The sequence below is a fragment of the Culex pipiens genome, chromosome 2 (genome assembly GCF_016801865.2).
Source record: "Culex pipiens pallens isolate TS chromosome 2, TS_CPP_V2, whole genome shotgun sequence".
NCBI lineage: Eukaryota > Metazoa > Arthropoda > Insecta > Diptera > Culicidae > Culex > Culex pipiens.
The window spans coordinates 73,657,296-73,680,809 of NC_068938.1; the positions used below are offsets into that span (position 1 = coordinate 73,657,296).

A 23,514-nucleotide genomic window follows, 5' to 3' on the forward strand; every position below is an offset into this window, starting at 1 on the left:
TGTTTTTAGGAGACATACCATCCTGCATTTTTCGTCAGTCTTTTGGTAACATCTTAGCCTATTTCCTCAAAAATTATGAACGAAAAAAAAAATCGTGACATCACCTTAAAATTTGACTTTTAAACTTTAAAATCAAAAAATCTTATAGAAGTGGCGTGCTTTTTTATTTCAGTGTTTTTTTCAGAAAGCCCGTCCAATTTTCTACAAGTTCTTTGACAACTTTTTGTTACGACGGCTTCGAGATACAGTAATTTTTAAATTACAAAATACAAAAATATTGAAATACCTTACGCCCTTCTCAAATGTTATTTTCGAGTACTATTGGCTCCATTTACACAAAAATGTCTACAAAGTTTCATTGAAATCGGAGAGGGTCAGGTACAAAAGTACCTACCAGAAAAATTCCTGATGTTGTCTGGAATTGCTCAATATAGTGTTGGTTTAGAAATTTAGTTTAAAAAAAAAACAAATATAATAATTGATCTTCCCATGTAAATGCGCAAAGTGTGAACGCAAACATTCGGTTCTAAGTTTTAGGGGGCTATTTTGAGGTCACAAAGGCACCGAAAAACTTCGTGCTGGTTTGAAATGAAAATTTTCCCTATAACGACAAGCCAGTGTAATTAAAGTTGATATTATTGAAATACAAAGACAGAAATGCAGTAAGAATGATTAAAAAATTCATGAAAAATCAATAAAATCAAGGTTCTAAAGGTAAACTAATTTCAAAGAGAATGATCAACATTTTCACAGTTATTTTTACGTAATTAGAGCATGTTTAATCACTGACAAAGTAAAATCACCGACAGTAAAATCTGATTTGATTCAATACTTTTCTACAATTTAAAATGGTTTATTAGTTATTGTAAAGAGTTCAACTCTGAACAATAGAATTTTTTTGTTAAAATTCTTTTGATATCAAAGGTTGGGAAAACAAATCTTTTATTAAATAATCCTTGATTTGTTGAAAAAAAAAAAAACCTATGAAATTCAAGTTGAAACGTGATATGAAAAATTGATAGGTTCAAATTTTCATTGAAACTTCTTTTTTTGAGTCAACGTTGAGTTTGTAAAAGGTTTTAAATTTATAATTTTATTGTAATTAATCAAAACATTTGCAATTAAATTACCAAAAAAAAAATATTTAAGGATTCATACTTCACTGAACATCAAATATTTCACTCACCATCTTATCCTGGAAGCAGGGCACGATCACCTTCGCCTGATCGGAAAACGAAATCAAGTTGAAGTAATCATCATCGCCCAAGGTGTCCATAATCGCTGAAGCTGTAGCCATCGCCAGCTGGTACTCCTTGCCACTCATCGACCCGGACGAATCAAGCAGTATTATCTGTATTATGAAAGTTATATCAATTTTATTTATTAAGATCCAACCCAGCTTCCAACATACCACATCCTTCGGCGAAGACGCAGCCTGGATGAACCAGTCTTCGGTTCGGAAGTCACTGATCTCCTTACTCCCGTACGACGTCTCCGGTGGCCACGCCGTTCCGGGGAATCTGCGCAGAAATCCGGTGCTCGAACCAAAGTACTGCCAAGATAGCGCAGAGTCTCGCTCAATGTTGTTGGCAAACAGTGGATCCAAGTGTGAGGACCACTTGATGGCCGCTTGGGTTTCGGGATCTACAGGTGTAAAAAGAAAAAAAAGATTATAAGTTGAAATTTGAAGACTGAAACTCACTCACCGTCCACATTGATCCCGCCGGACATGAGCACCGAGCTGAGGCTGATGTTGACCGGGTAGCCCTCGAAGCGTCGCATGTGCCGCAGCAGCATCTGCCGGGAGCCCTCCGCCAGCCGCCCGTCCGACTGGTACTCGTTGATGCGTCTCGCGTCGTAGAAGCCATTTCCGCCGTGCGATTTGGACGCACCACCCCCGGCCGACGACTCCGGGTCGGACTCGGACAGGGCAGCCTGCTCGGCCGAGTCCATTATTCGCTGTTTGTGTGAAGAGAGTGGCCGGCAAATGTCCAGATAAGCAAACGAAACGAGCAAAAAAAAAAAAGGAAGAAAGAGTGGAAAATCGCATTAAGTTTAGCTAATCCATTTGCAGTTTGAAAAGAGAGGAGTGCTTTCTCGGATGTTTTAGTGCGACTCGCCCGCCCTGACCTGTAACCCATCCCGCTTCTCACAGGATCCCATCTAAGGACATGGTGGCCACTCAAGTGTCGTTTTTAAAAGGAAATGGTCTTTTAATCAAATTCTATTCAAAAACGATAGAAAACTATTACCCAGAGAGGATCATTTGTTTGAATTAAATTCTCTAGAAACCAATTTATTTTTATTTAACTTAATATTTAGATATCTCAAAAATATCATATAAAATATGTAAATCAACCATTTCTAGCTGTAAACTTTATCAGTAAATTAAAATTCTCATTTTTCAACAATGATGATAAAACAAAATAAGAACAAAATTTAAATTTGAGTAAATAATTCTCATTTTTATGGAGGAACTTTGTCCAATAGCGTGGTTCATGGATATATGAAAAAGACAAAAGTATTCAATTTCGATCGCATCAACCAAAGTTTTAAAGTACTTTGAACCCAGAAGCTAGCCTGAAAATTTAAGCTCATTTGATTAAAGTTTTGATCTGAAGTTAGTATGGAACATTAACATTCCAACGCCCAAGGCTCCAAAAAAGTTGGAACGGTAACTTCAACTCAATGGTTCTCGGGCATAACTCAACCAATCAAGATGATTCTTCTTTCCAGTGATTTGTTAGGATGTCTAGATGATTCTAGACCTTTGCAGAACTTAATTTGATCAAATCTGTAATTTTTGCGATCAAAAACATCGTCCCAACTTTTTTTTCGCGTGTAAAAAAATCGCCAAAAATTCCACGGAGGCAGTCGTTTAAAAAAAAATTGGAACGATGTTTTCGGTCGCAGAAATTACAGATTTGTTCAAATCAAGTTCTGCAAAATTTTAGGATCATCTAGACATTCTTACAAATCACTGGGAACAAGAATCGTCCCGATTGGTTGAGTTATGCCCGAGAACGGGCGTGTTGAAGTTACCGTTCCAACTTTTTTGGGAGGCTTGGGCGTCCGTGTAAGTTGGACATGCGTTGGGCGTTCCAGTGTTAATCATTTTGCTATGGAGAATTTTAACTTTTTACATCTTCTTAGAGAAATTTTCCCAAAACCCTGTGATTTTTTTCTATTTTTTCCTATTTTTAGGTTTTTTTTTTTGTTTTTTTGAACCGGGTATAACTTTGTAGAACATCGCAAAGTGCTAAAATCCCGAAAAGATACAGAATGGATTTTGGAGTTTTCTTTTTTCGGCAAGATTTCAAAACATTCTCAAAAAATTATCCAGTATATTTTCGGGATCAACTGCCAGCAGTTTGCTATCCGTTTGAGGAAAACTTACTTACTAGAAGAAGAGTAAAAAAGTGAAAAATAAATCAAATTGATTGAAATTCCATTCTAACTTCAGATTAAAACTGGAGCGACTAAACCTTAACCAAATAAGCTTCAATTTTCAGACTAGCTTCTGGGATCACAAAGTACTTTAAAATTCCGGTTGATGCAATCGAAATATAAAACTTTTGTCTTTTTCATATATGCTCCGTGAACCAAGCTATAGTCCATGTCTATGTTTAAAGAAACTTTCATGCATTATTAGTACATGTTCCATAAAGGTTCGACACAGATTTGCGGGCTATTCATACCAAATGGAAATGTGATTCTCTGAAAAATATGTACCTTAAGCAGGAATTTTCTAATCGATTGGGTATCTTCGACCACGTTAACATTCAAAATTGAACCAACAGCTTTTGAGATGTTGCGAGTAGAAAAAAATGAGAACTTATTAGATGACACTGAAAACAACCATTTTTTTTTACATAATATGTAATTTTAATTTTCGATTGCAAATTAGACTTTGCATCTAATCGTGTTTTTAAGGTTTCACTTTTTTCAAGTGTTTTGAACTTTTTTTTCTTTATCAATGAATTTCTTTTATGCTGAAAAATGGCCCACACATTTTTTCAAAGAAATGATATGTTATTGGTTTTTATAACAACTACATGAATTATTTTTTATTAAGGTCCAATAAACATATAAAAGACAATAGCTTATAGGCCATTTTCAAAAAAAAAACTAGAAATACTCGTCTAAGGGATCTGACTTTGCCGAGACGGACAGGAATCGAACCAATCATCTTCCACTTACAAGGCAAACCCCGTAACCTCACGGCCACGGTAGCACTATGGGCCATCCCCATACAAACAGGCGGCCAAATTATTTTTTTGCTTTTTAAATGTTTTTTCATACTAATGTGGGTAATTGTATGGTATGGAAATGGTATACGTCGATTTTTATGACTTTTCATGTTTTTCAATAGTTGATTGTTTATGATAATAGTAGTTTATGTAACAAGTTGCAAAAAGAGGATTTTTTCAGCACGAGTCGTACATTTATCCAACGAGGTTCACCGAGTTGGATAAATACGAAGAGTGCTGAAAAAATCAAGTTTTGCAACGAGTTCCATACAATATTTTTTGCAATTCCAAAAAACACGTACTGAGTGAAATTTTATGTCAGATTTTCATGTATTTTGTCAATAAACCGTTTAAATCGAAAAAATGTTGAAAAGTGTTACTTTTCAAAACAAGTGCTGAAAAGTTTAACTTTTCAGCACCCATTTGAGTGCTGAAAAGTAGAACTTTTCAGCATTTATTTTGAAAAGTGTTGCTATTCGATTCTGTTATTTTTGGTACAGAAAAGTAGGCTATTTCGTCGTTCAAGAATGACAGGAAAAGTAAAAAGTTTCACGGCGGAATTGCAAAAATAGTCTTTTCATACATTTGCAAGTACAACAGAATTGCTTATATATTGTATAGTTGTAAGTTTATATTGTAAGTTTATATTATTAAATTATGGATAAGCTAATACATCCCCACTTTAAGGACACAACCCCTCCACTCTCTTTCGCTCCCCCCCCCCCCCCTCCTACTCCCCTCGTCCCCTGCAATAAAATTTTGTCAAGCGTAATAAATTCATTTTAAGTCAAATATTTATTATTATATAACTTGAGACCCCCCCACCATTACGGGCAGAAATTGCGAAAATTTTAATTGTTAAATCAAATAACAGAAAAATTATTTTTATTCAACATATAAATTATGAAGTAAAACGATAAAATACAAAACATATCCTTAATAATCCTATCGTTCTTGCTCATGAAAATTCATTTGCTTAAAGAGTTTCTGACGGCTTCAGGATATGTTAAAAGTACTTTTTATGACGTTTTGTACTAACCAACATAGAACTTAAATGTGGATCAGTTTATTGGATTGATCGCAGAAATTCATCATGCTAAGTCAATATTTTGCTACATACTTTTTTCGGTGTCAAACTGAGATTCTCCATTCTACAGTTTCGCTTGAGAAACTTCGGTACGAATACCTTATTTTGACTAAGGTACACAGAAAAAAATAAGCTTTAATTTTGGAAGGTTGAATATTACCTCTTAAATGATGTAATTTTACCTCAATTTAGACTGAAAAAGTGGCATTACACCAGAAAAGTGGTAAAATTACACATTTTCAGAGGTAAAATTACACCTTTTTTCTGACATAAAAGATGTACCCCTTACCAGATGTAATATTACCATGATTTTTTTTTCTGTGTAGGGTAGGGTAGTCATCAATGAGACATTTTTGGTTTTCAACTTTCAACGATTTTTCTAATTTTTACATCAGCATGTTTCAATGAGCTTTTTGTTGCATTTTCTTTTTTTTTTTTTTTGAATTAAATATACTTTATTGAATCTTTCTTATGATAATTACATTTGGTTTACATAATAAGTGGTCAGCTGTGGCTCTTCAGCTTTAGTTTGCTTTTCGTGATTTAAACACTGTTCATTTTCTTAACTTTAAAAGTATATGATTTATCATTTTTGTAACACTAGGTACAATGAGGAAAAAAAAATATGAAAACATAACCTAACCTAAAACTAACTTAATCTTACCATAAACTAAACCAATCCTTGAATCAAGGGGTATTCAGATATAGCACATTTTTCCCTGAATTTCAAACATTTTTCTTGAATCTTCTGATCCAACATTTTTACTTCTGCTAATTCATGAACCTCACTTGATCTTGTCCAGCCAGGAACATTCAAAACGATTTTGAGTACCTTGTTTTGGACACGCTGGAGCTTCAATTTATGAGTTCTAGCGCAACACTCCCAAACAGGTACTGCATACTCAATAACGGGGTAAATTATTTGTTTGTATACTGCTAACTTATTTTTCAAAGAAAGCTTTGATTTTCTGTTAATTAAAGGGTACAAGCACCTGATGAGAATGCTGCACTTGTTCAATATTTTGTCTACATGCTGTCGAAACAAAAGTTTCGAGTCAAGTATGAGACCTAAATAGACAACTTCCTTTGACCAGGGTATCGAAACATCATTCATTTTTATCAAAACATCATCCTTTGGGGCAAATCTGGCAGATTTGGAAAGTGGAAAAATGATGGTTTGAGTTTTGGCTGCATTTATGCGAATTTTCCAGTCACCAAAGTATTCGGAAAGAACGTCAAGACCCTTCTGAAGACGGTCAACTAAATATCTGGTTATTTTACCCTTATAAATAACGGCAGTGTCATCAGCAAAAAGTGACAACACACCATTACCAGGAAGAGTAGGCAAATCAGATGTAAAAATATTGTACAGAAGTGGGCCAAGAATACTTCCTTGGGGAACCCCAGCATCAATGTTGAATAATCCAGAAGCAATCCCATTCAGAAAAACCCTGAACGATCTCTCCGAAAGATAGTGCTGGATAATTTTGATAAGATACATTGGAAAACCGTATAAATATAGTTTATGTATCAAACCATCATGCCAAACATTGTCAAAAGCCTTCTCAACATCCAACAAAGCCATAGCAGTTGATTTAGACTCAAGCTTGTTCTGCTTGATGATTTTAGTTACTCTCGTAAGCTGATGAGCAGTATTATGCCCCTTTCGGAAGCCAAACTGCTCATTCAAAATTATATTATTATCGTTGGTAAAATCCAAAAGCCTTGAATAGATGACCTTCTCAAAGAGTTTGGACAGACTACTCAAAAGACTAATGGGACGATAACTTGTTGGCGATGTTGGATCTTTTTGAGGCTTCAAAATTGGTATGACTTTGCCCAGCTTCCAATTGGTGGGGAAGTAACCAAGTTGCAAACATTTATTGAATATATTGGCTAGATGTTGAAAGAACTGATCACTCTGTTTTTTCAACACCAGATTAAAAATGTTATCAAAGCCAGGAGCTTTCATATTTTTCATTTGTTTAACTGCAACTTTGACTTCCTCACCAGAAACATGGGAATCTGCAGGAAATTCAAAGGTAGAGTCATTGATTGTTGAAATACTATTGGCAACTGATGTTTCTTTACGGCTGGTCATGGAAGCGCCAAGATTATGTGAACTAACAAAATGAAGCCCAAGTGCATTTGCCTTTTCCTCGGATGTAATCAAACGAGAATCCTCAACAATAAGAGGAGGAATCGGCTTTGGTTTGTTTTTAAGAACTTTTGAAAGTTTCCAAAATGGTTTTGAATAATTGCCCAGTTGGCTTACATGTTTTGAGAATTCTTGATTTCTGATATTGTCAAGTCGGTCCTGTATGATTTTGTTCAAATTGTTAACTGAAATCTTTTTGTCATAGTCCCCAGTCCGTTGATATTGTCTCCTATAAACATTCCTAAGTCTAATCAAGTGTTTAGTATCTACGTCAATATCAGTTACCTTAAAATTAACAGGAACCTCTCGAACGTTGGCAGCCTCTGCTTGGTTGATAGCCTGCTGGATCACATCCAGCGAACGATCAATATCAGCAGAAGTTTCCGGGTGTTGATCATAGTCGATGTTGCTGTCTACCACTTGCTGAAACTGCTGCCAGTCAACGTTGCGGTAATCTTTCCGGGTTGGTTGCCGCTGCGGAGTAACGGAAGCTCCAACCTCCACAACCACCGGATAGTGATCAGAACTCAACTCTTCAAACACCTCAGGATGAGCCACGTTCTCAGCCATATTGGTAATGAAGAAGTCGATGATTGAGTGATTCCCAGACCGAGCCACCCTCGTTGGACGATCCGGACTCACAACGTTGTAGTATCCGTTTTGCAGATCGTTGTGCAGAATCACTCCGTTCCGATTCCTCCTGCTGTTGCCCCAAACTTCATGCTTCGCGTTGAGGTCACCAGCGATGATGTACTTTGCGCTCCGCCGTGTCAGCTTCTGGATATCGCTCTTCAGTTTTGCTGCTGAACCATCTCTGGAATTCACCTGACGTGGGCAGTATGCAGCAATGAAGAGTACTGGGCCAACCGAAGTGGGAATTTCCACTCCAACGGCCTCAATGATATCCAGCTTAAAGTGTGGCAGCCGGCGTGGCTTGAGATCACGATGAACAGCGACAAGCACACCTCCTCCTCCAGAGGTGGTCCTATCGAGCTGCGTCGCGATCTTGTAGTTTTGCAGATAAACTTTTTCACCGGGCTTCAGATGAGTTTCCGTGATAGCAGCTACGTCGATCTCCTTCTCGCGAAGAAAATCCACCAGCTCTAAATTCTTCCTCCTAATGGAGCAAGCGTTCCAATTCAGCAGCTTCAGGGACCTACGATCCATACTGGATGACGAACGAGGTCAGCACTTCAATCTGCTGGGTCTTGGTTTTGCATCCACGCAGTGCAGCGGACATCTGTTTGAAAATATTGAGGAGTTCGGTTGAGGTGTAAAGATCATTACCATTTTCCTCAACTGCTGGTTCTTGGGTTGGTCTTGGCTCCTGGCTGAAGCCCGGTGGTGGCGGTCTCGGCTCCTGGCTGGAACCCGGCCGTGGATGATTCATCTCAGCTCTCTTCCTGGGATCCAACGGCAACGGTGCCAAGTTCGGGACCTGGCGTCGCGGTTGAAGAGGTGGAAAATTTTGCTCCACCAGGGCTGGAGGAGTTCTACGACGCTGAGGCTGATTCTTCGTCGATGCTTGCTGCCGAATTTTCACGAACTCAGCTCTCTTGGGGCACTTTCGGTCGGTTGACGAGTGCTCACCGTTGCAGTTGAGGCACTTCACCAGCGAGTCTTGGATGCACTGGGATGTGATGTGCGCATCGGTACCACATTTGGCGCAACGACGCTTTAGGTGGCAGTTCTTACCTCCGTGCCCGAAGCCCAGGCAGTTGAAGCATTGTGTGACGTCACGATGCACTGGTCGATATCGCTCCCACGACACGATAATGTTGAAAACCGCTCGAATTGCCTTCAGCTCAGGAAGCGTCGTCGATCCCTTAGCCAAATGCAGCAGGTAGAGCTGGTCACGGTACTTGATGTCTTTGTTGCGTCGGCTCATTTTGTGCACGGCCAACACATCCAGTTTCAAAACTTTTAGCTCGGCAGCTAATTCCTCCACTGGCATGTCGTACAGACCTCTGACGACGATTTTGTACGGCTTATCCATGACGACATCATGGGTAAAGTACTCCGCCTCGTTTTCGGTCAAGTAATCCTTGACCAGTTGATAGTGCTGCCTGGATTGCACCAGCACCTTAAATCCGTCCTGACACAGACGAATGTTGCCTAGGACTTTCCCAGACTTGATGAGTTCAACCAGCCCCGCTCGAAAGTCGATCGTTGCTGCTGATTGCCTCACATAAAAAGGAGGCAGTTTCTCCTTTCGCTGTTTCACTTCATTCTCCTTTGCTTCCGCTACCTGGTCCTCGTCAGGCAGTCCAGCAAACTTGTTGTTCTTCAAAAGCTGCTCCTCGTGCGATGAAGAGTTCTCCTCCTCCTCATCCATCGGTACAGTACCGTCGCTCTTTTTCGTCTTTTTGCTGTTCGATGTCACTTCCAAAAGCACCTTCCTTTTGGAAATCCCCGGTTTTTGGCCATCAGTTGAGGCCTCAACCTTTCTTTTGGAAATTCCCACTTTTTTGCCTGCTTAAGCCGCAGGTAGGGCAATATTGCCGGCGTTTTGCGCCGGGACGCGACGAGTCATGTTGATTCAGACAACCTTCACCAACGAATGCTCGGATAACAATGATGTTGCATTTTCTTTCTTTTAGTGTGTTCTAACATTGACCAAAATATGAGATTGATCCGACATCTACAGCCAGAGTTATTCAACTGTCTCATTGTAGACCGAGCCACGTAGCCCAGTGGTAACGCTTCCGCCTCGTAAGCGGTAGATCGGGGTTCAAATCCCGGCTCGGACCAACACAACTGGTGATCTTTTCCCTTCTGAAATCGATTGCTTAGTGAAGGGAAGGTAGTGTATCGTCACAAACTGGACCTAATCACGCGACACCTTAGGAAGGCGACCTAATATTAAGTTGAGAATGAAACTGCCACTGAATCCGCTTTGTAAATGCCGGCCCCGATACTCTTCAAGGGTGTTCCTCTCAGGAACTAGCAAAGATTTACTTTTACATTGTAGACGCTGTTGGCAGGAACAATGCGACAGCTGGGGAACAATGAGGCACTCTACGAAAATCAATACTTTTCTAGTAAAACATCATGTTTATGTATTGTTCCGTTACAGGTGACTTGCCTTGAACATTTTAGAGCAATTTTGCCAACATGAAACTTTAATTACACCCAACTGGCAGTCGCATGATTGTGATGCATGGCGGCATGAAAGTATATCAGAATCTGCATGAAATCTGTCCTCATGCATTTTTTGCGATATAGGAGTATGACATTTTTGCCCGTTACCGACAATTATCGACATTACCGACGGCTTTTTGGTTGTATTTCACAAAAAAAAACCCTTTACAGAACGAGGATTGAACCACCAACTTCTTGGTTATTGATCCGACACGCTACCACCGCGCCAAGGACGCTTGATGAAAAGTGAGTGAAAGAGCACCAACATATGCTTCTCTTTGGAGTGTTGCTCGGGGACGGGCCAGCATTACATGTGTTGGTGAGAACTGCAGATCGCTGAAATTTTTACACGCGGGCAAAAATGATCTACGGGCTTGCTGCAAAAAATGTTATAAAATATGACATTTTCTGCAGCAAATCCAATGTTGCAGATTTTGAGATATATTTTTCCTTTGGGTGTACCAAAAGTTATGCTAAAAAGTATTTAAATTTTGAGAAATCCATATATTTATACCAAGTAACTTTGTATGTTTGGATAAATGAAGTTAAAACTCTATCAAAAAAAAAAATCAAATTATTCGCTCTACAGCATTGCCTTGGCGTTCCCGATTACGGGATTCCTACTCGAAACTTGATGTCCGAAGGCTTGGTTGTTGAGGCAATTGCAAACCTCTTTTTACACCTTAGCTTCCATCCACCCCGGGATTCGAACTGACGACCTTTGGATTGTTAGTCCAACTGCCTACCAGCGACTCCACCGAGACAGGACCCAGGGAGACGACTCCTACACCTGGACTGAGCTATCAACCTAACCTCTAGGTTAGACCGGGGTCAACATTTACTTCCCCATCCGACGGAAGGCGTGATCAGACAAGTCTCGTCTCAAAATTTGCCACCGGGACCTTCTGGGATCGAACCCAGGCCGACTGGGTGAGAGGCAATCACGCACCACGGTCCCTGCTCTATAGTTATGCCAAAAATTCCTTTCAATTCATGTTTTGAAAGATTTACATGGATTTTGAAATGTTTAATGAAGAAAAATCAAAGTGTCTCATTGTTACCCATGGGCTAAAATGAGTGGGGAACAATGAGACAGCCCTGGATTCTGGGTATATTCTAAGTTTTGGTCAAACCTAATTAAAGGACATTGTAGCCCAACTCAATCCCTATGGAACGTCGAAAGAAATTTGAAGAAATATTAGTTTTTGTGTAAATGGCAGCCTACGAGCGAAAAAGTATTTTTTGTCCATAATTTACTTTTACATCCCAGAATCAAACATTTATGAATAACTTTTCAAGGGAGCGTCCCTAACCAAAGCCACTATTATAGCAGACGTGTATCCAGTAGATCAGGGATGCCACTTGGTTTTTTCAAATGTCTGTAAAAAAGTCTGTGTATGTCTGTACATTTGTCAAAAATTCAAATAAATCAACTCACAGTCATTGAAATCCTTCAGAAATTGCGTTTTTAAGCATTTGAAGACTAACGAAATAAGTTTCTACAAAAAAGATTACAAACTATTAATTTAATGAAGTTTTTTTAAAAGTCTGTGCACCTCAAAAAATGTCTGACACAAGCTCAAAAGTCTGTGAAACACAAACAAATCTGTGTATATGGCATCCCTGCAGTAGATACACCTTTCCCCCAAATATGAGCATGTTTGGTTGAAACTACGACTTAAGGAGCCATTTTATCATTGTTCCCCGTGTCTCATTGATGACGACTCTACCCTACTCATTTTTAAATGTACAGGTACACCCAACTGGCAGTCGCATGATTGTGATGCATGGCAGCATGAAAGTATATCAGAATCTGCATGAAATCTGTCCTCATGCATTTTTTGCGATATAGGGGTATGACATTTTTGCCCGTTACCGACAATTATCGACATTACCGACGGTATTGATTGTATTGAAGAAAAAATAAAATCTAAACAGAACGAGGATTGAGCCATCAACTTCTTGGTCATTGGTCCGACACGCTACCACCGCGTCATGGATGTTTGATGAATTGAGAGGGACAGAGCACCAATATAAGCTTCTCTCTGAAGTGTTGCTCAGGGACGCACCAGCATTATACACCCAAAACTGGCAGCGCTAGTCCGAGAGAATGATGGTCTCGAGTCGAGAGAATAGTGGTATCATTCACGGACGCAGAGAACACAGCTCGAGATGGGCGATAGAACTATTCTCTCGAGGTTCATTTGCAAAAAAAGTTCATCCGTCAAACAAAAAACCAAAAGTGTCGACAACGGGAATCGAATAAGAGACCTTTGACAAACCAATCCAATGACTTAGCTGCCTCGGCCACCACAGCTTGGTGACCAAGGAGAAGTCAGAAGTCGATGTATGACACTTGTTGGAGATTTATTGATTCAACTAACGAATGAACTCATTTGTTATGATGGTGTGAGTTGGTACCATTATTCTATCGATTTTGGCACTGAGCCCTCAATAAATTTTGAGAGAACGATTATCTCGACTCTGAATTTTGGGTGTATGTGTTGGTGAGAACTGCAGATCGCTGACATGTTTACACGCGGGCAAAAATGAGCTATGCGCTTGCTGCAAAAACTGTTAGAAAATGTAACATTTTCTGCAGCAAATCCACTGTTGCAGATTTTGATATATATTTTTCCTTTGGGTGTAGGCTACTGATTTTTGAAGCGGCGATGCCCACGAAGTAGGTAGCAAAGCAAGTGAAATGAAAAATAAATCGCAGGCTGGAAATTTCATCAATGTTAGATTATGATCCAATCTTTCAAGTGATCTTAGTTTCATGTTTAGCATCGGTTAGCAAAAAAGTACTCGATTAACAAACACAAAAAAATAAGTTTTGTCAAAAAATTGCTCCAGTTTTTCGATGAAAATTTCGGTTTTTGGTTTGGAAACCACATTTTATCTATTAATAGTTTTAAAACTTATCTCGTTACCTTTCCAACGATGAATAATCGTCCTAGTAAAATATTTAAAATGGCTGAGCTATGTTAAAATTAAACAATCAGCCTTTTTTACAAAAAACGCTAGTTTTAACTCCATTTTTTGACTTTCAGCTTGCATATCTCCGTAATAAACAAACTTAGAGCTTTGAAAATTTGGGTTTATCTTAGTTAGAATGTTTACTTTCGAGAAAAAAAAATACCAAACAATATTGAATCCACTTTCTGAAGTTTCACTGACAACTTTACACGTTCCACTATAGTCTAAAGCAAAAGATGCCTATTTCGATGATTAGAAAAATACGTATATTGAGAAAATCAATTAAAAACTTGGTATTTGTCGATATTTTTTTCAGAAATGTCATTTTCATAAACATAGTGCATGGACAAAGTTCCATCAAAATAAAAAATACAAGGAAAAATCGATTGGCGAAAACTTTGAGAATTTATTATTTTCAAAATCTTTTCAAGATTATTTTCAAAGTTTCAATATTGTGTTTGAATGTTTTTTTTTTTTGCAAAAAAAAAGTTCATTTAAATTCTTTTTGTACACGTTACGGAATAAGCTCTGAAACCTGTTTGGTAGTTTCGTTGTCGTGATGATCCTTTTTCTTGGTTAGGTTTGGGAGGAGTCATGTCGTGATGATCCTTTTTCTTGGTTAGGTTTGAAAGGAGTCATTTTTTTAATCATGCTTCTAATTAAATTCTTCCTGTAGTAATGAAAACACTTTTAAATGTTTTATGAGCTCAGCCGCCACCCTGTTGGAGAGGTTTGTTTGCGAGTGTCGAGAATTTTTGCACAAGGCAAACATATCGCCCGGATGAAAGCAGCGAGAACCATTTGTAACAAGCCGGCTGCTGGCCTGTCCGGCCACCAAGTATCGTTTCCCTTCTCCCTCCCATAGTCCTTATCCGGACCAAAGAAAGGCATAACGCTGAGTGAAAGCGTTCAGTGCCAGCACAGATGATGATGGTGAATGCGAAAAGCGTTTCGGACCAAACATTAGAAGGAAAAACATCCACTCTGCACGCAGCCAGCGGCCTTTGGTCCTGAAGATACAGGATGGGGAAATTTATTGGAGAAAACTTCAAATGGAAGCTGCTGCGAGAGGAAAAGATGTTGAAATTTCACACCATATGTTATGGAATTACTCGATGATTGACGGGACTGACAGTTTTCGAAAGATAAGCTTGAAGAAGCATTCGCACATTAGAGTAGATGAATTGATTTCTTTAAATAGGCAGTTTTTTTTAAGTCAACCATTTAAATTTTGCAATTTACATGTTATGATATCATTAAAGCTGAAAGCCGAGGAAAGAAATCTTTAAATAAAATTAGCAACCGCCCAACTTCATTCAATGTAATTTTCGTTCAAAAATAGTTTAAAATAGAAAAAAACACTTCCCACCGTAATCTAAAACTGTCACGGGCAAACACAGGAAATTGTATCGAGCGTGTGACACCCAAATGAACGGAGAGAGAAGACACCCCCGCGGCCCGGCCAGAATAGTCCAACCACCCACTTTCCCTCCCAGCTCTACGTTTTTTCCCGGAAAGATTTTGTCTCGCGTTCACGCTCAGATACACATCTTTCCCCGTGGTATGCAGGCTAGTAGTGAAGCTTGCAGAGGGGGGCAAAAAATGTCGAAACGATAATGGCAATTCCGCTCACGTTATCTATTTTGGAGTAAAAGTTGTATGTGGGAGACTTTATGGTTGTTATTAAATTTGTTCGGAATTATTGCCAATTCCACGTAGTTTTTCGTGGAGTTGGAGACACAGCATAGAACTGGGTAGAATTAGGTCAGAGTCAGAATTCAGGAAGGTTTTAAAGTGTTTTTATTTAGGAAGGTAAATGAAAATAATCCAGCTGACTAAATATTTAAATATTACCTTTGGATTGGACAATCCATATCACTCGATGTGATGATAGCATATAAAACCATGTATTTGAAAAGAAAAGTCCATAAGTTTCGTATCTCAATATCCAAAACTTTTTTGTTACTTTAGATTTAGTCATTTCAGTTCAAGTAGACGAAAAAGTGGCAAAAAAAGGGTAGTCTCATAAAACCATAGGGTCACCCTTTGACTTTTCCCAAAAATATAACACATTCCCAGAGAGAATTGCTCTTTCATATTTGTTGCATTGCCACTTTGCTATTATTTATAGGATAGACACTGCGTTACGTGTGCGGTTTTGTCCTGCTGGGGGAGGTGATCCACCCACCCCCAACGTTAACTCTTTTATGCCTCATTTACACTGTATAAAAAGATTGATGATTTTTTTTAATTTATTTTATTTTCATGTTTTAAAAAATCTCTCTTTTTAAAGTAAAAATTTACCCATTCTAAGATACAAATAACATTTTATCTCAAACTCTTTCAACTCTCAATTTTTAGATGCTGTGAAATTCGTTGATGTTGATGCAGTTTGGCGCGCACGGAATAGAGTGGCAAATTGGGTTTGATAGTGTGGCCCGCCATAGTGTGTAGTGTAGTGGTGTGGGGGCGCCACCCACTCACACACTGTCTGTTGCGTAACATAATGGGTGGATCGTGACTGCCGGCTGAAATTGAGTTCCGTTTTTTTTGCCCGGAATGAAATCGAAATTGAATAGTGTTACTAGTGAACAAAAAAAAAGACAAGGTGGTTTCAAAAAACTGACAGTCTCTAACATAAAAACATTTTTCTGTAATATCAAATTTATATTAAAACCTATGGTATCTCTCGATAAAATACCGTATTAATTTTAACATGATTTTTTTTGTAGAAAATAAAAACAAAAAGAGTTTGTGCAAAGTTTTGCTTTACCGCTTTACCCGTACTTAAAAAATAAAGTACCGCCATCTGGAGAAAATTGGGACAACTATTTTAGCCTTGTTACTGCACAATATTTGATTATTTTAGACTATTTTCGAATCGAACAGACCCAGAAAAACAAAAATCGTTCACAAAACTACAAGCTTTAACGTTCTCTAAAAACTGCCCCTATGCAGACTCTAGTGCCGATTCTCCCCAGTTGACGGTACTGTTATCCAAGGTAACATTGATATAATTCAAATTTATTTTTCAAATACTATACAATCGGTAAAGCTTGTCACGTGATTTATTTTTTTTTAAACAGGTACTGGAGTAGACCATGGAATGTCCATGTGCGATTTTTCAAACAAGATTTTTTGCAACAGTGTTATTCAACAAAACTAGCTTAATCCACCTATGTGTTCGATGGCTTCCTCACACTTAACCTACAATGATGGGTTTGAACAAAAATTTCATCTGTTTTTTAAGATCCGGAAAAAAAATGTAGAGAAATTTCACATATGTGGTAAGACAGGGTTGCCAGTTCTCCAACTTTTAGACTCATTTGAAAGGTTTGATGATGAATCCCAACTGTTTTTCACGATATAAAAAAAATATAAAATAAATGTTTTTTTTACGAATTTATCATTAGATTAGATTAGATCCTTTAAGATGCTGCGACCAGCTTAAGACCGAGGATCTACATTTCAAAGTTAAATTTAAAAGTAATTAACATCAAACAAAAAAAAAACAAAATAACTGTGAACTTCTTGGCGACTCCCTTGAAGAATGGTATCAACGGCTCAAGAAGCAATCTTGTTGGTTCACTCAAAACCAACAGAACCATTTCCAAAATTTTGAAAAAAGTTTCAAAAAAGTAAACAAATATCACTTAAGTGGTCATAACATGACACAGGGTTGCCAGATCTTCAATGTTTTGGAAGGGAACGATATTGAATGTTTGGCCCATTTGAAATGTTTGTCTTGATTCAAAAATTTATTTTCGAAAAGATCGGAATATTTCACGAATGTTTCATGTTTTGACATTGAAAATTGGACCATTAGTTGCTGAGATATAGACGTTCGAAAATGGTGGGTTGTTTGGGTGAGACTAATAAAACTTCAATTTTCCTGTATCTTTTTCTTTAAGCCGCTGTATCTCAACAACCAGAGTTTCAATCTTTTTGATAACAAATTTTCTGAACTTTTCGAAAAAAAATATTTTCAGCAATAGTCACTAATGGTCACTTTTTTAAAAATGAAAAAACTGCAAATATTTCGCTTAAATCAAACTTTAATTGGCTATATATTGAAAACGGAGCCCTTTATCAAACAATCTGTAAAGTCCTTTCGATTTAAAATTCAATTTTTTTTTTGTGTAAAATTTCAATTTTTTCCAAAAATCCATTTTTTTAAAGATTTTTTGACCATACTTCTCTATGGTTCAAAAGTTGCGGATTTTTGTCCCCGAAGCATATAAAAAACTCAAAAATCAAAAATACGTATTTTGGGAAGTTGAGTTTTTGTAAAAAGAAGTTAATGAAAAAATCGGCAAATTTTTGTCCGTGTACCAATTTTTTCTCAATAAGTCCTCAACAATACCTACAACTTTACCGAAGACACCAAATTGATCTTTGGTCATAGGGAAGGCCCCCACAAAGTTTGAGCCAAATAAAAAAAAATGGTCGAAATCGGCCGATTTTGTAAAGAATTGCTCTTATGCTATTTTAATATTAAAAAAAATATTTTCACAATAATTAAGTAACTTAATCCACTAGAAAAGTAACTAGTTAACTAAGCTTAATTAACTCATTCTAACTGCTTTTAGTGTAAAGTTGTGCAAAAAATGGTAATGCAATCGGTTTTTTGATTAGCACTCATTAACAGTAAGAAAAACAAACAGTGTCTTGATAGGATTTTATTAATCCATTTCTCCTTTTTCAAATTTATATTTTATAAACATGTACAATTTTAAAGGAGCCAAACATTCAATATTACACTGAACTGATAGTCCTGATCTAACAAAAGTGAAATTATTGTTTTCGAAAAGAACGAAAAATTCAACGAATGTTTTATTTCTAAACATTGAAAATCGGACCATTAATTGCTGAAACATCGGCATTAGAAAATTGAAGAATGTTTGGGTTAGACTGTTAGCAACCAGAGGTCCAATCGTCAATGTCTCTTAGGCAGTTTTATAGCAAATTATCTGAACTCACTATTATTAAAAATCGAAAAACTGCAAATATTTCGCTTAAAATCAAACTTTCGGTGGCTTCATGGTACCTTTAACCTGTATAATTATGAAAATTAATCATTTAATCATTTTGATCATTATTTATATGATTTTTTTTTTCTTGAAAACAGATTCTTTTATCAAAAAATCTATAAAATGCTTTTAGATTTCAAAGTCAAATTTACAATGTGGTAAAAAAAATTGTATGCATGAAAATTCGATTTTTTCCAAAAACCACTATTTATTAAAAAATTATAACTCGTCGGCAACATTTTTGACCAAACTATGTCTCAAAAGTTGCTGGTGTTGGTCACCTAAAACATATCAAAAAAATCTCGAAAACCAAAACAATACCGGTTTTAGGAAATTAAGTTTTTGTGAAAAAAGAGTTAATTGAAAAATGGGCAAGATTTGTTTTCCGGGTACCTACTTTTTTTAACAGTCCCTATGAATACGTACAACTTTGCCCAAGACACCAAATGAATCTGACAATTCCTTTGAAAGTTACAGATTTTCGAATATTTGCGTACCATTTTTGTGTGGACAGCTGCTAAATTGTATACTTGTATGTGATTCCCAAACTTTAGATGTTTTATTGGCAACGTTAGTTTTCTAAATTCTATGGTGTTGCATTCCTTATTGAGGCCAGGCTATAAACCTTCTCTGAAAATGAACTTTTTTACAGAAAGCTCGAAGACCCACCTTCATGTATACCTATCGACTTAGAATTGAAAAATGAACAAACGTCTGTGTTTGTATGTGACCAACAATGCCACTTAGTAATTTTTAGCACTTTCGATTTTAGCCAGATTTAAATTATCATTTTACCCATCCGGGTTTTTAACATAATTTTTGTTCTCGTAATTAATCACAACACCAAACTCGTGAACAATGTTGGCAAGTAACGAACATTGGTTTCCCTATCACCACAAGTACCGACTCTCCACTGCTTCCCAGTACACATAAACTATTTTCAATTTTAATTTAATGTGCACAGAAGACGTCTTTCACCCCACTACTACCCCCTTCAACCGTACAACCAAAGAATCGATATGGAGTCTGGTTTACCCTCTTTCCTTCTTCATCCTTTAAGAAAGAAAGTACAAACAAGTATCCTCCCACCAACTTTAGCCCGCCGACCATCTTAAGCCATCGCAAGTCGGTTTCATTTGGTTTCACAACCAGACGCTCTCCTCCTATAGCTCGCTGACTGGGCCTGCCCTAGATATTATTTTGTATTAGTACACATATGAATTCTCTTCCGGGTGGTCCGGATTTTACTGCACTTTTACCGGGGGAGATCCATTTCGCCAAGAAAATGGGAATCCTTGAAGGACCAGAATGGGAAGGTTGTGTGAGCTCCCCGAAGTAAACCAAGTGCAATAAAAATAATAAAATTAAAAAATGTACTCATGTAAGAAGGTACGAGGGTAGGTTGGATCCTTGGGAGCGAGGGTTGCTCTGGAAAGCAATCTAGAGTTTAGACCAAACTGGGTTGAATTGTAATAAATTCGTGGTTTTTACACCACACGTGCTGTTTAGGAATGTTGTAGAAATAGAACTTTGTATGTCGTGAAGGCACGTGAAATTCAACAATATTAAAAAAAACTCAATCTGAGAAATGTCGCAACTGACATGAGCTCACGCTTCGCAGCCAATTTGCCGAAAAGGTGTAAGCTGATAAAGTCACTCAGCTGCTATAAACTATTGCAATTTCGTTTAAACCTTAAGCTCCTTGCATCATCCTCGATCGCACAACTTTCACACAGACAAGCCCAACTCAGGGAGAATCAGAAGCTTAAATTGCATCCCATTAGCGCACCGAAAACTTTTCTTATATCTTATCTCGGAGCTGAAATCACTTTGACACCATTTTATCCCTCCCACAGATGCCAGCTCCACCATCCTGCCTCCCTTTCAACCCCACTTTTCAAACAGTCGTGAAACTTAAAGCTCTCTCACTTGGCTAGAATATCTTTCTTTTTTCCGATTTCCAAACCCCCCCCACCTTCAGTTCTCTTCTTCTGGGGAAAAAAACTTACAAAAGTATACTTTAATTTGATACAATTACCATCCATCGGAACTGGTGGCCCGAAGTCGGGGATGCCAGGCAGATGCTGGGTGCGCCGCCGGCAGTGGTCCTCAGAATCCGGAATAATTCGGTTCGATGTTCGGCTTTCATCCTTGCCCGAGGGGAAGGTTCGCCATCGGAGGAGAGTAGGGGGAGAAACAACTAACGAAGAAATTCTGCGTTTTGAGCGCTGTGTTTCCGCGATGGTTGTAAATAAAGTTTTAGTTGAAAAAATATTGTTTTTATCGCTGACGACCAATTAAATAATGAGACAAAAATTATTCATTGAAACAGCTGTAACATTAAAAAATAAATGAATTTAAAAAAAAAAATACTTTTTGTTTGAAACAATTTGCTTAAAAAATATTTGCACATTTCTTATGTTAAATTTACTCATTTTGTGGAGTAGAACTGTACTTTTTACTGATAAATTTTGTATTATTTTACATCAGATACTAGTTAAATTTGTCATCTCTTTTAATCAATTTAAATTATTTTAATTATTTAAAAAATGATGTGTGTTTGCTGTTTCCAATTTCCCGGAGTAGGCAAGATCCTGGAAAACGACAAGCAACATTAATTGCCAAAATAAGCTGAATACAAATATTTGTTCAATAATTTGTTTACAAAATCGTGAAGTAACTCTATAAAACGCCACCCACCAATGACGCAGAATCTCTTCAAGGATTTTAAAACCCAACGTCATTTGTGAATGGCGTCCAAGTTATATTAAACATTATTGCTTATTTTCTGTGTTTAATTCGTTGAAATCTTTAAATTCAGAAACTTCAAATCAGTTTTGATAATTTATGCTTCAACATTTCAATAATATTGCCATAAATGTGTTTTCTCAGCCCAATAGTTCATGTTATTTTCAATGATAGAATAACATTATTTTTTAAATCGTGTTTTGATAGCATTTTGGTCTTTATTCAACACTTTCCAGATTCTTGCACCAGAAATTTCTTTTTTTTTCGCTAGAAAAGGAACATGATTCAACGTAAATTTTCCTAATAGCTTACAAATAGATCTCTAAAACTCTAGATTTTTTTTTCAATTTGATTTCAGTCACATGATTTTTTTTTTATTATTCAGGAATTGTCCTATTTGGTATGCTGGAAAATAAAAAAACTTTGCTAACATACAAGTAAATATCACTAAAAATTAGGTTTCCCAGCAAAAAAAAATGCAATTCAGTCGTGAAAGTATTTACTATCCATGTCATTCTCACATTATTTTTTGTTTTTTTTTTTCTGATACGTTTTAAGGGACATCAAATGAAAACTTTTCAGAAATTTCCAGAGCGGCCGGAAAATCATTGACCGAGTTATGAATTTTTGAATCAATACTGATAAATTTCAAACAATGGATTTATTGGTCGCAAAATTTTTCATTTTGCGATGTTAAATCGAATTTGCAATCAAAAAGTAATTTCCGTCGTGAAACTAACTGAATCGAATAGCAACAAATTGCAAAATAAATGCTGAAAAGTTCTACTTTACAGCACTGAAATGGGTGCTGAAAAGTTGGAATTTTCAACACTTGTTTCGAAATGTAACACCTTTCAACATTTTTTGATTCATACGATTTATTGACAAAATACATGAATATTTGACTTATAATTCTCGTTGCAAAACTTTATTTTTTCAGCATTCGTCGTATTTGTCCAACTCGGTGAACCTCATGGGATAAATGTACGACTCGTGCTGAAAAAACCTCTTTTTGCAACTTGTTGCATAAACTACTGTAGTGAAATTTTAATAAAGTGCACCATAGCCATTTTTAGGTAACTTTTTTGAAAATAGTCAAAGGTATTCATTTTTTGAAAATAGTGCCCATTATTGCCCACTTTTGAAAAAAAAGTGGAAGAACTAAGAATATTCTCTATATTTTGCTGTTTTGAATTTTGTTGATACGACCCTTAGTTGCAAAGATTTAAAAACAGAAAAATTGATGTGAGCAATTCTCTACGAAATCGGTTTTTTTCTTCAATTTTAATTTATGTATTTTTTAATCCGACTGAAACTTTTTTGGTGCCTTCGGTATGCCCAAAGAAGCCATTTTTTAGTTTGTTCATATAATTTTCCATACAAATTTCGCAGCTGTCCATACAAAAATGATGTATGAAAATTCAAAAATCTGTATCTTTTGAAGGATTTTTTTGATCGATTCGGTGTCTTTAGCAAAGTTGTAGGTATGGATACGGACTACACTGGAAAAAAATGATACAAGGTAAAAATAATTTGGTGATTTTTTAATTTAACTTTTTATCACTAAAATTTGATTTGCAAAAAAACACTATTTTTATTTTTTTTTATTTTTTTATATGTTTTAGTGGACATAAAATGCCAACTTTTCAGAAATTTCCAGGTTGTGCAAAAAATCATTGACCGAGTTATGAATTTTTTAAGCAACACTTATTTTTTCAAAAAATCGAAATATTGGTCGCAAAATTTTGTCAACTTCATTTTTCGATGTAAAATCAAATTTGCAATCAAAAAGTACTTCAGTAAAATGTTGATAAAGTGCACCGTTTTCAAGTTAAATCCATCTTTAGGTGACTTTTTTGAAAATAGTCGCAGTTTTTCATGTTTTTAAATTAGTGCACATATTTGCACACTTTTGAAAAAAATATTTTTGTAAAGTTGAATAAATTCTCTATATTTTGCTTCTTTGGACTTTGTTGATACGACCTTTAGTTGCTGAGATATTGCAATGCAAAGGTTTATTAACAGGAAAATTGATGTTTTCTAAGTCTCACCCAAACAGCCCACCATTTTTTTATGTCGATATCTCAGCAACTAATGGTCCGATTTTCAATGTTAATATAT

General features: G+C 36.8%; 1 protein-coding gene across 4 annotated transcripts in view; it reads right to left on the reverse strand.

The window, feature by feature from the left end:
- Positions 1-23,514, reverse strand: part of LOC120420135 (voltage-dependent calcium channel subunit alpha-2/delta-4) — a 152,260-nt gene that overhangs the window by 20,027 nt on the left and 108,719 nt on the right. For all 4 annotated transcript variants that reach the window (XM_039583088.2, XM_039583090.2, XM_039583087.2 and 1 more), the window contains exons 4-6: positions 1,707-1,959; positions 1,412-1,644; positions 1,187-1,351 (exon numbers count right to left, since the gene is read on the reverse strand). In XM_039583088.2, coding sequence (XP_039439022.1) covers positions 1,187-1,351; positions 1,412-1,644; positions 1,707-1,959 — 651 coding nt within the window. The remainder of the gene's footprint in view (positions 1-1,186; positions 1,352-1,411; positions 1,645-1,706; positions 1,960-23,514) is intronic.